The 12556-nt window shown below is 39.2% G+C and overlaps 1 protein-coding gene across 5 annotated transcripts in view; it reads right to left on the bottom strand.

Moving 5' to 3' along the window:
* CNTNAP2 (contactin associated protein 2) overlaps positions 1 to 12556 on the bottom strand; it is a 1147495-nt gene that overhangs the window by 411521 nt on the left and 723418 nt on the right. For all 5 annotated transcript variants that reach the window (XM_065052118.1, XM_065052119.1, XM_065052115.1 and 2 more), the window contains exon 11: positions 945 to 1051. In XM_065052118.1, the coding sequence (XP_064908190.1) occupies positions 945 to 1051 (107 nt within the window). The remainder of the gene's footprint in view (positions 1 to 944; positions 1052 to 12556) is intronic.

The following is a 12556-nucleotide window of genomic DNA, read 5'->3' as shown; positions in this document are numbered from 1 at the left end:
AATACCCTGCCGGGTGATCCAGTGTCCAGGCATCAGCAACTGTGGAATCTGAGCTGGGCTGGCCGAGCACCTGAGCTGAACCCTGGGTGGGATCCGGTGTCGGTTTGACTGAAAATGGGTTAATTTTCTTCATGCAGTTAGAAACCTCTCTTTTTCATAGACAGCACACTCATTATTTGGACTTAGTTTGAGAATAAGCAGACAACACCCCAGCACAGAGTTAATGTTTTTAACTGCTCTGGTCTGAGAGCCAAGAGCACTCTGAGCTCTGCCCACAGGTGTGAGGCATAGAGGAAAAGTAAGAAAAGTAAGTACTGGGTATGTTTTCTGAATCTTCTGGATAATTTAGAATGCATTTCACAGATGAAAATTCCACTTGTAATGTACAAGAAGGAACAGAAGATACATGCCACTGACTCTGCATACACTGGTCAGAACCTATAAAAAGAGCCACTGTACCTTTTTGTGCTTTAATAGTGTAGGGCATGTGAAGTTCATAAGAAATACTCTTATTTGAGAAACTCACAACAACAGAGTAAATAATCTTATTTTACAGTGGCCAGTAATCAGTATGTGAACACACTTTGGGATTAGCAATCGGAACAAGCATCTCTCTAGCAGCAGTCAACAGCTTTCCCCAGCAGCTCAGGGCAGATCCACTGTGTCCACCTGAAACTCTGGTGTGCAATTAGTGAGAATGTGTTTGCTCAGTACACCCAACTAATGCAGCTGTACTGCTTTGGTCCCTTCCATGGTGCAGCACAGTGCTATATCTACACAGGGATGTACTTACAATGTAGATTAATGATTAAGCCCACATCTCCTTTCCAAAAAAGTTTCAGGATTTTTACCAACCAGAGAGGAAGACTAACTTTTTATCTCAAGCAAAAGACATCAGTGTCTTCCCCACTCTATTGTAATTTCAAAACAGCAGGATGGCTTACAGTTATGACAAGTGGCACCACTGTATCCGCTCCCATCACAATTGCACTTGAAGCTGTCCCACGTCTGGGTGCATTTGCCACCATGTTCACAGTGGTTGGGCACACACCTGTAAGGGTGAGATGCAAAGACAGAAAGAAAAACCTAAATAAGCATCAAGATTTACACACAGGTAAATTGTGAGCTACCCAAGCGGTGTATCATGTCCTTGCCTGTTAATTAATCCTTGTTATTTTAGGCAGATTAACAGAATTTATATCTGAACACACAAATGCACAGAAGATGATAAATCAATGCTCTGCTGCCAACCCTTTCATAAACAGCAAAAAAAGCACAATAAAGGTGGAATACATACACCCATCATAAATTAGGGTTCTAAACTATGTATGACTGGTACTTCGCTGTCAAAACAAAAAGAACATCACCAATCACACCTCTTCCTGCTGTGTAGGTGGTGTCATGCCTCAAGGACTCCAGTCCCACAAGTGACTGAAAGTGAAAGAAAGAATGCCAGTCAGTTGCTATTTATCTTTCTGTTGCCAGCAACGGGATACAGTGGAGGCAGATCCTGCTGGCTAGTGGAAATTACTAATGCTGCATTATTAAAATGAACAATAGGCTTCAGTATAAAAGCTGTAGAAGCTTCTTCTTCACAGGGATTTGTGGCAAGGGTTGTTCACCTTTCCCCCATCCACCCGCTTTTCTTCTCCAGCTACGCTGTTGCTGGAGAGTGGAAGGAATGCAAAAAGAAAAAATGGAACAGAAAAAACCAAAGTTATAGCAGAACACATATTTATTGTTTGAAATATTATCTAAATGTGTTTTCAAAGATTTGAGTTTGGCCAGTTTCTTTTCAATCAAAGATAAAAATGGGAACTATCATGTACTTTCACCTTTGAAACTATTAAATTCCTTTTCTTAGAGAGGGCTTTGAAATATGATTTCAAATAATATTTTTTTTTTCTTTTTAAATTTGTTCCAGTCAGACTGAGTACAGGTTCTGCATTTTTTATCCAGAACTAAAGGAGCTTGTCTTTCAGGATGAGCTGGCCAAATCTAATTTATGAACTACATTTCTTATTATGACATTAAAAATAAAAATTAGGAGAACCCCTATTAGACAAACAAATTCAAATATTTTTACAAATGCCATTACAAATCAAGTATGCCTATCTCTATGATAAATCTGAAGTTCATCATATTCCTGTGATAGTTAACAATACTCTATTACATGAAACCCAAGGACAGCTTTCCTTTTATATATGGCAATTTATTGAAACTGAAAGTATCCGGGTGAACCTCCTATAAGCTTCATTCTCCTATCTGCTCAAGTTCCCATTAACAGCATTGGCATACATTACTCAACTACAAGAATAACCTGTGTCATGATATGCATTAGAGACTTGAACATTGTGGACTTGTATTTATAAAAGATTTTTGGTTTCATGCATGCACAAGTACCTCAGAACATACACAACAGAGATGTCTTGCATGCTATATCATCCCAGAGTAGTCAAGGCTACCCATTGTTTCTTTTTCAAAAAGATCAGAAAATACTGGCTTGGTTAAAAATAATGCTTAAAAAATGCTCCCCTAAAGCAAAAAACAAACATTTAAAATTTTTGTTTTCACAATAAAATACAATGAAACTACCTGAGGTAATTATCACAGTTCAATAAACCATGTTTTAAACATGGTTTATACAAATTCATTTAGTTTTGTAAGTGTAGCAGGCTAAATGCCCAGATAGAGCTCATTACAGCTATTCGGCTAATCAGTGCTGATGACTTTCTGTTGTGTTCTCAGTATCACAGAAGACAAACAAGAGCACGTAATAGCACATTCCTAAATGCCTAAACAATTAACAATTTATATGAATCCATAGCTGGTGGGTACAAGAGTAGGGAAAGTAGAGAGCAGTGATATTTCAAAAATAATCTCATAAAAGTAACTTTTATTCAAGGATATAAAAATCTACAAAAGTTCCTAAATCTGAGTATGGTTTTGTACTTTTTCCACCCTTTCAAAGTAACTGCTTTTGATGCATTTTCTTCTTTGTTTACATTTGAACACACATTACTTTAAAGGTATTTTTCCAATGGCCAAACTAAATATTTTTCTATGTGAATTCTGCCAGCTATTTAAACAAAGTCTCACACATAATGGCAGCAACTATTTTCACGTTTTAGTGTGGCATAACTCACTGTTACTATCCCATAACTAGTAAAGATTCTGCATTACTGACTATATAACTGAGGTAACTGACTTAATCTAGGGAAATATGAAAACCAGATACTTATCTGTACTAACAGAAACAACACTCAGCAGCGAGTGATGAGCACAGCAGCAACCACAGAGCAACCGCACAGCATGTCAGAGCCTTTCACTGGTATGGAGTGGTAACAGAGAGAACAATTTTACAAGGTGCAAGCAGGTGGATGACCTGCTCAGCCTGGTAGTAGAGCTGTGAGAGGAGGTGGAAAGGCTGAGAAGTATCAGAGAGCTGGAAAAGGAAACTGACTGATGGGATCAAGCTCTGGCTGCCCAGGGGCAGGTAAGACCAGCAAGAAACTAAGATAAAGGGATTTCTGTATGCTCCCCTTGCTTGGCTGAGGAGGGCTGTTCAAGGGAAAGGGATGAACGTCCGCACTCAGCGTGGCAGGAGAAACACCCCCTACCCATCCCACCTTCCCAGGTGCCTCTCTCCAACAGGCATGAGGCACAGGATGAGGAATGCAGCAACTTGAGGAATAAGGGGGAATGGAAGCAAGTTCCTGGCTGGCGCAGAAGGAGGATTGTTCCTACTGTGACCACCCCACCCTTCCACCTTCCCTTGCGAAACAGGTATGAGGCCTTGCAAGTGGAACCAAACAACAACACTGAGGGAGGTGGTTCCACTGAGCTTGGAGGTGCCTCAGAGTCAGTCACCCTGCACCCTCCATCAAAACAGCTCCCGCCAAGAAAAAAGGCAGGTTGTGGTTGTAGGAGATTCTCTTCTAAAGGGAACAGAGGGCCCTATATGCAGGCCAGATCCACTTCTCAGTGAAGTCTGCTGCCTCCCTGGGGCCAGGGTTAAAGATGTAAAAGGGAAACTTCCTGCCCTGGTTAGGCCCTCAGACTACTACGCACTAGTAATTTTTCAGGTAGGCTGTGATGAAACTGAAAAGGGAAAATTAAACACGATCAAGAGAGACTTCAGGGCCTTGGGACAACTGGTCAAGGGATCAGGAGCACAAGTAGTGCTCTCCATCCCAGCCAGGATTGCTGATAGATAATGGATAGTGGCCTAGTGATCACCTCCTGCCATCTCCCTCAGGATGTAACCAGTCTGTATCTTGGATGTATCCAGTCTGGCCTCCTGGACGTGTGGGTGTCTAAGTGGTGTAGCAGGTCACTAACCACCTCCCCTTGCATTACTGGGGCTTCATTCTGCTCCCCATCCCTGTCTTCTGTTTCAGGGGGCTGGGTACCTGGAGCACAACTGTTCTGACTATTAAAGACTGAGGCAAAGAAGGCATTTAGTACCTCAGCCTTTCCCTCATCCTCTGTCACTGTGGTTCCCCACACATCTACCAGAAGGTGGAGATTCTCCTGAGCCCTCCTTTTGTTGCTGATACATTTACAGAAACATTTCTTATTGCCTTTTACAGCAGTAGTCAGACCCAGCTCTAGTTGGGCTTTGGCCCTTCTAATTTTCTTCCTGCATAACCTCACAGAATTCTTGTATTCCTCTTGAGTAGCCTGCTCCCCCTTCCAAAGGTTATAAATTGTCTTTTTATTCCTAAGTTCCACCCACAGCTCTCTACAGCCAGGCCGGCCTTCTTACCCACCTGCTCGCCTTCCGGCACGTGGGGACAGCCTGCTCCTGCACCTCTGAGATTTGCTCTTGAAGAGAGACCAGCCTTCCCATACTCCTTAGTCCTCCAGGACTGCCTCCCAAGGGACTCTGCAACCAGCCAGAACAGATCAAAGTCTGCCCTTCAGAAGTCCAAGGTGGCAGTTCTGATGACCACTCATCTAACTTCTCCAAGAACAGAAAACTCTGCCATCCTAAGTAATGGCTATTCCTTCATTTCTTTGTTATTTGCTGATTTATTAGCAATGTTTAATCAGTAATATTCACGATATTCCTCAATAATAACTGGTATAGATATTGTTGCCTCATTTTCAGCTGTGGTAGGAGGCAACCCATAGACTTTCACCTTTTACCTTAAGTACTGTAACTATCCTATAGAATGCATACTTTTTCCAGTCCTCAACAACAAAGGCCAAAGAAAAAGTCCCAATTTCTATTCCTAAATAAAACCCATACCATTCCCTTCATTTTCCTCTGATGTTCAACAATACCCTTCCCTTCTTAAAAGTATATATGGTATTTCTACGGAACACCACTTGGAAAAGTGGCCTCTTTTATGCTTTACCTGTAGCCAAGCTATTTATAACAAATCTGTTTTAATCAACTGTTGTTTTAAAACTACAGATTGAAACTTTGACCTTCCAGCAGGATGAGAAAAAAATGTATATTAGAAGTTCTTCCTCACTGTCTGCCCAGATATACCTAGCACAAGGAATACAAATGGCCTGTCCATGCACTGAAGGTTTAATATTGCCTGAAGCTTTAATATTTCCTCAGAGATGCCATACACAAGTATCTAGTAAACCACTAAGTTTCACCACACCTCTAGACTGGCCAAGAGAGAAAACTGAGAACAGGATGCTCACATAGTCTGCAGGAAACAGTTTTCTCCCAAACGCATCTTTGGAGCAACCAAGAACTGCACTATGGTTCAGACATATTTCACTGTCAATCAGGCTACTTCTACCTGTCATCTTTACTAAGGGTCCTCCCCCATCAAGAATGAATATATAGATGTCAGATCATAGCGAATGGTCTGTGAATCCCAAGGAAATATGGCAACTAGAAGTAGAGTCAGATACCTGGCCTAAGCCCCCCCTGCCAGAAACACAGGGGACTGCCTGTGCTAAATGAACTGGGACCAATAAGATGTTTCTTCGGCATGAAGATATGAAATTGTGAGAAGCTGCTCTTTTGAGGTCTGTAGATTATAAACAGAAAATATTTTGAGAAACTAGACTGAAATACAAGACAATATAACTAGAACATAAGAGAAGTCCAACATGGAGGTAGGAATGACAAAGGCATGGACAGAAGAGTCTGGCCAGACAGCAATTTCGCAAAAAGGGATCTAGGGAATTCCATATACGGTACAGTGATACTAAGTGAACCTACCCAACTACTGCCAACAAGAAGAAACAAAATAAGAAGCAAAAGAAAAGGGATCTCATAATGTGGATGTAAGCAGGAGAGTGATATGAAAGACCCATGAAGAAATCCTCACACCATATTCAGCAGATCTGAGCAAGGACTAATTTTCAACTGTACAAAAAGTTGTTAGAAACAGGAAAGTTACAAACTGTTACAAATGTCCTCAGGGAATGGGTCTTTGCAACAAGGTTCTTTAGTGGCAAAAGATATTCCAAGAACAACTCAAAATAACATACATCACGTATGACTCAAATATGTTTGGTCCTGCCTGAGGGTAGGAGAACAGCCTCAGAGACTTTCCTAGACTCCTTTCTAATCCAGATATTTTCATCCCATAAAAACCAGAAAGCATTACTTTCAGTCTCTTAATTTCTCATTATATGATTACATTTTTCTAGTGGTGTGACTGCTATTTAACCTCTGTGAGTCAACAGGTTTTGGTCACTACCTCAGTCTTTTTAGAGGCCCATACTCTTCCAGGGCAGTGATGTTTAATACATTAACTAGCTTCCCAAGACAAATTGTGCCCAAGGTGTACAGTTATTGATTCCAGCTCTCAGGGTTAGAGTTCATTTGTGCAGGAAGTCAAACATGCAGATGGCCACACACAGACTGTTAAACAGAAGTCCCCCAGGACTGAAGAGCCATCACAAATCTCACTATTCTCTGCTGTATAACACAGACTTTTCCCTTTGATCGCTGCCTTTTCCTTTCTCTTCCTGCTTGCCCTTCACTCTCAGCCCATCCCTAGCGTAAGTGCAAAATACAGCTTGTGTGTAGACATAACCTAAACTAACTCTCTGAATATATAAATTAGAAACAACCACGCCAAGAATCACTACCAAAACATTCACCTGTGCAATTACTCCTCTACGTGAGAGGTCAAAAGAAGGAATGAACTACACACAAGTGATATTTGTCATGTACTGCTCACTACTGTTCTGAAAATAACTCAATGCTACAGCGATAATGACAGCATGAATATTTCTGTAGACCTGAACAGAACGTTAAAGGCTTTTTGCAATGGAAAATAAGCTGGGTTGAAGTATTCTTAGCATGAATTTAAATATTTTCCTTCTCATCATCAAATTCCTACCTAATCATGTTCCTGCTTACACCTCACCTCTCATTTTTCTCCCAAATTGTTTCTGTTCTGCTTTTTTGTCCATTGCTCTGCCTCAGAACTAACCACCATCAGTTTGTTTTGATTGGTCTTACAGTACTTTTCCATTAGTTGCCATTTTTATTGTCTCCAAACATCTCTTTAAAATCCATACCCTTTATCACCTTTTCTTGCAAAGATCCTTTAGAATGCATACTACTATCCTTGTTGAGTACAATGTTCTGTCACTACTGACCTTCATTTACACCCACAAAAGACTACTAAAAGATGCTTAAAAATCAACCTTTTTTTTTACAATACAGGGCTATCTGACCACTCAAGAAGACCATGACAGATTATGTCTATAATTTGTAAGAGCAATAAATAATGCTTTCATCTGGTAGTCTGAATCACTAAATATTAATGTATGTAGCTTACATAAAAGACCTGCTGTAAACTATTAACAACAATCACAAAAATATTCTAAATGTATGCATCTGTTTGCAATGATATTGCTCTTTAATAAGCAATAGAACACATCCCACTCATCATGGTAAAAGTAGTACTGCACAATAAGATAATCCAATTAAGGACACATTGCTATTGTACAGTCCTACTGTACGAACATCAAACTAAAATCACCCATTTCACAGAGAGTCCCAAATTTTGAGAGTGTCCTAAATAAAACTAAAAACAGCTGGTCTGACCTTTAAGATTATTTCTTACAACGTAACAAGTGTTCTAAGTGACTTTGAGATTTTCACCAACAGGATTTGGATCTCATATGCAAGGCAACAGAAAGGGCAGATGGGAGGGACTGTAAAATTAATTCAGATTCGCAATAATTCCCAAACTAGTTTCATTTGCTGCTGACTTCTACCCTAATTGTGCACAGATGCATATAATTAACAATGGCAGAACTAAACAATCCTTCCTGAGCCAAGAAGGACTTACCCTTTCGTTATCACTTACTGTAATACAAGGCCTTCATGTTTCCTTGGTGAACATTATCACACTTTTTCTGTCATGAGAATAAAACAAAATGCTTTGCACTTTTAAAGACTGTGATTTACAAAGAGCAAATCAATATTAAAATATGCAGTGACATTTGGTTAAGCAAAGTTCCTTTAGGGCATATTCCTAGAAAAGGCTGCCAAACAGTTGTTCAGTGTTATCTTCAGACCAATAAGGTGCTATTCTAAGCTGTTTGCATTAGATTAATGAAGGACTAATGCATAAATAAAAATACCACAGTTAACTCATTTGGATCAAGAGATCCTCTTGGATTTATGCAGTTTTTAATTTGTATATGGCAGAGTAGAGATGTATTATGCCTTTCTTCTCCAGCGCTTTCCATTTCCAGACCACTTCACAAATTAGCTCCTTAAAATGAAATTATGCTGGTTCCACTTCAGCAATCACAGGAGCTGGACAACCCATTTTTCTGCATTTGTTGCAGAAAACCTCCTGCACCTGTTATGCATAACTTAGGATCTATGGTGGCTGATGGCTGAGCACCTATCGAACAGCCTGATCTGAACTGTTGCCATTTTTGCTGAAGTCAAGCAGGTGTGGGTGAATCTACTGCATCTTCTAACAAGAGGGAATTTCCCAGCCATAGTATCCCTTCTGTCAGCTCCTAGCACTTGCTTCATGTTAACAGGAGCTGTGGCAGGAGGGGATGGTGTATTGGGCACCACTTTCTTAGCTGTCCATCTTCTCTGGAGTGGCATGGGGAGGAACAACAAAATACACTAGCTGGAAATAGCCCAAGCTTGCAAACTGGACTATGCTGTGATAATCTTACAGAGGCAGAGGATAAAACCACAAATTCATTAAAAAAATCAGGCTGGATTAAAGAGAGAATTTCTGTTGCACAAGGCTTTACTCAGCAAACTCAGAGCCTTATCTTCAGCTGATGGAAAAAGCACATCTACATCTATCTTAAATACTGTCTTAAGTCTGTCTGAAAACAAAAGGAAGAATAAACTGTTATGGAAGGCCAGCTTCTAAATATGACCTATCTCCCATGGGGTTTTATTTAACTTTGTTCACTACCCTGTGAAGAGCTTTGCCAAGTTAGCAACTAGGTTAAGGATTTCTAGAGCAGATGAGAGCTACTCTGTGTAACATGATTTTGGATTGGTGTATTTGAGTTTATTATTTACACAACCACGTAGAAGTGGCAGTTAGTCACTAACCTAACTTTGCCAGTGTGGCACAATTCAGCCCTCCTGGGGATATGAGAAGATGTGTTAAGCACTGAGGAACCCTAGAAGAATCTCATGGGTTTTTCTCACTAGGTTTCTGAAGAAATCTCTAAATCTTTTCAAGTATTGCCCTGTTCAAAATCTGGCTGGCTGAACTTTCTATTCATGTAATCACCTCTCTTTTGCTATTTCAAAAGGATAAAGAACATACTGGCTCGCCTTGAGAACAAACCATAAAATTGATTCTTTGATGTCCTGTTAATTATTTATTACTTCTGCATTTTACAACTTGAATCAAATACAGCTCCTGAGATTTTATGACACAAACTTCACTTTATAATCAATGTTAGACAATTGGAAAAAGTTTCTCATGTTCTTTAGAAGATTATAATTATCAGAGCACATAGACCAGTGAGCAGCCTATATAATACAGAACAGTGACTACTATATTCCCCTCTAATAAACGTGAGTTAAAAATGCTTTGAATCACCAGGAAAATACACAATTTTATAGAGCTTTGTTTTAAATGAGTTTACTCCTAAATTTATCTTTTGGGGAATAAAGAAACTGATGATTAGAAATCTTTATGTTTCTTCCTGTAATGTAAAGAATTACTCAGTAATAAAGATGATTATACAACTAATGGGTGATATTTTATTAACAGCTCCTTTCTGCATCAATCAAAACTGGGCATGGGCCACCTCTCCTTGGTGCTCACCATAACAGATCTCACCTCTCATTGTACTTATTTTGGTCCCTAGTGTCTCAACCAGGGACAACAGCTATCTCATGTTGATCTTCAAACAGGTGATAAAAATCCTGATGCATCATATGCTAAAAGCACAACTTATTAAATATGTCTTGCTTTGCATATTTATAGTACATGAATCACCTGGATGATCATGAAGCTATAAGACACCATCAACTACTATTGATGTAAGTATGGTCTTGGCTTAGCATCCTATTTTACCAGCCTGGCTGTGACATAATGACATTGAGCCATATTTCATACCTGGTAGGTTTTGAGTTGAACATATTGAAAGTCAATGTCCCAGCTGTTATTATGGTATTGTTTAAAGGAAAATTGAGGTAAAACATGATTTAGCGCTACTAAAAAGTGATGCTGATCGTGTAAAGTGCAGATTGCCTACGTGATTTTATCTAAAAATTACTGTAAAAAAGCTGGCACTCCTAAAAAATAACAGCAAGTGTTATTTTACTTGCCTGGCATGAATGAGTTCTGATTCACCTAAAACACTGTAATTTTGTATTTTAATCCTTACCATCATCACTGTCAGGAAATCTGGCCACTTTCTTCACTGTGATAGACACAATCTGGAAGTTCCCCTACAAGCACTGATTTGGAGGCAAAGCTAGGATAAGCCCTGATGTCTTGACAGAAACTGTGCATCTTGCATTAACATTTACATTGTAAACTGTTAATTCCAGTGGATGGTTCCAGTAACCGTATGACCAGGAGAGTCTGCTCTGTAAGCATTGTAGAAAACACTTCTGGCTTAAGCAGTGAAGGTTTTTCCCCTTCAAACCAAAAATACGATCTTGGCAGTAATGCAAAACACATAGTCTATGCAATGAAGCGAACGTGAAATGGAAGTTAATGTTTCTGAGACACTTATTAATGACAACTGGTATAAATGCCAGTGTCATTATTAAATCCCTAGCAGAACACGTAAGCCAAGGACACTTATTTCTTCGGCGTTTGAAAGAAATGCAAACCTTCCTTATTTCTTGGTAGAGCAAAAATCAACCTACCAAGACTTTCAGTTATCCCACTGTACCATAGAGGAGCAGCTGAGGTCAGCATGCTTTTCTTGCTTATCATGCTTGCAGACTCCTAGTTTGCTAAATATTGGCAAGGACATATAGACAAAGTTATCTGAGACATGAATTGAAATTTGACTTGGATCAACCACGAATGAATCAGATGTAGATGGCATTCACACACAATTTATTTATTTCACATGGAACACTCTTCCTGAGCTGATCCATACAACCACAAGCCTTAAAGATAATTCATTAGAGGCAATATAATGTTCATATTCACTTTTAACCCTGTCTCCTTTCTCTATTCACATTTCTCATTGCTTTAGTCTGCAAGATTTTTGGATCAGAAAAAAGGATTTTTATTTATATTTGCACAGGATGTTATCACAGTAGAATTTCCTCCTTATTATTGCAGTCATCGGGAACAACAATGATAATAAATAGTAACAGAGAAATGAGTTATTTCTCCTGCAGATCATCATGGAGTATATTCATATCACTTGCTAAAAACTACACAATCTGCTTTTTTCTCCTTTATTGTGACAATTCTGCCATCTACCATAACCAGCAGTATGCTCAGCTAAAATATTGTGTATGAAATATGAAGCACATGGGTTCAACTGACTTATCTCCGTGTCCTTTGTGTGTGTACTTAGTGCACATCAGTATTTTATTCTTTTATAGAAGCCCTATAACATTTTTATAAATTGCAATACAATGAGTGTTGTACTCTAAAGACATTGAAAGCAAGGATGTGCCAATGAATTAGCAGCTCTGCTGCAGTGCAGTCACAGCACTGTGATAAATACACTACTACAATGCTCTCCTCACAACCTATTATTCAATTAATTTTCAATTTGCTGAAAACAGATATGTACAGTAAGTAATAAACAACTCATTTATTACCTAGAACTTATGTAATGGACTGTTTTGAAGACAAAAGGCTTACCGCTGAAGTAACAAATAGGTGCGAGTACATTCATGTATGTGCGTGTTCACACACGTACATTCAATGTAGATAAACATACACACATGCTTTTTCCAAGAAGGATGACAATTTCAAGCTTCTGAAAATGGCCAGCACTTTCAATAAAACAATTTATATTGAGAGCAAAACTGTTTTTAAGAAAAATGTATCTATGAGGATACAACTGTTTTAGTAACAGGTACCTAACTGTAAAACCTGTAATGACATTATGCTCGTACACTCAATTTTAATTACGAATAGCT

The sequence above is a fragment of the Columba livia genome, chromosome 2 (genome assembly GCF_036013475.1).
Source record: "Columba livia isolate bColLiv1 breed racing homer chromosome 2, bColLiv1.pat.W.v2, whole genome shotgun sequence".
In the NCBI taxonomy this organism is placed as follows: domain Eukaryota; kingdom Metazoa; phylum Chordata; class Aves; order Columbiformes; family Columbidae; genus Columba; species Columba livia.
This window is presented reverse-complemented; position numbering and strand designations above follow the sequence as displayed.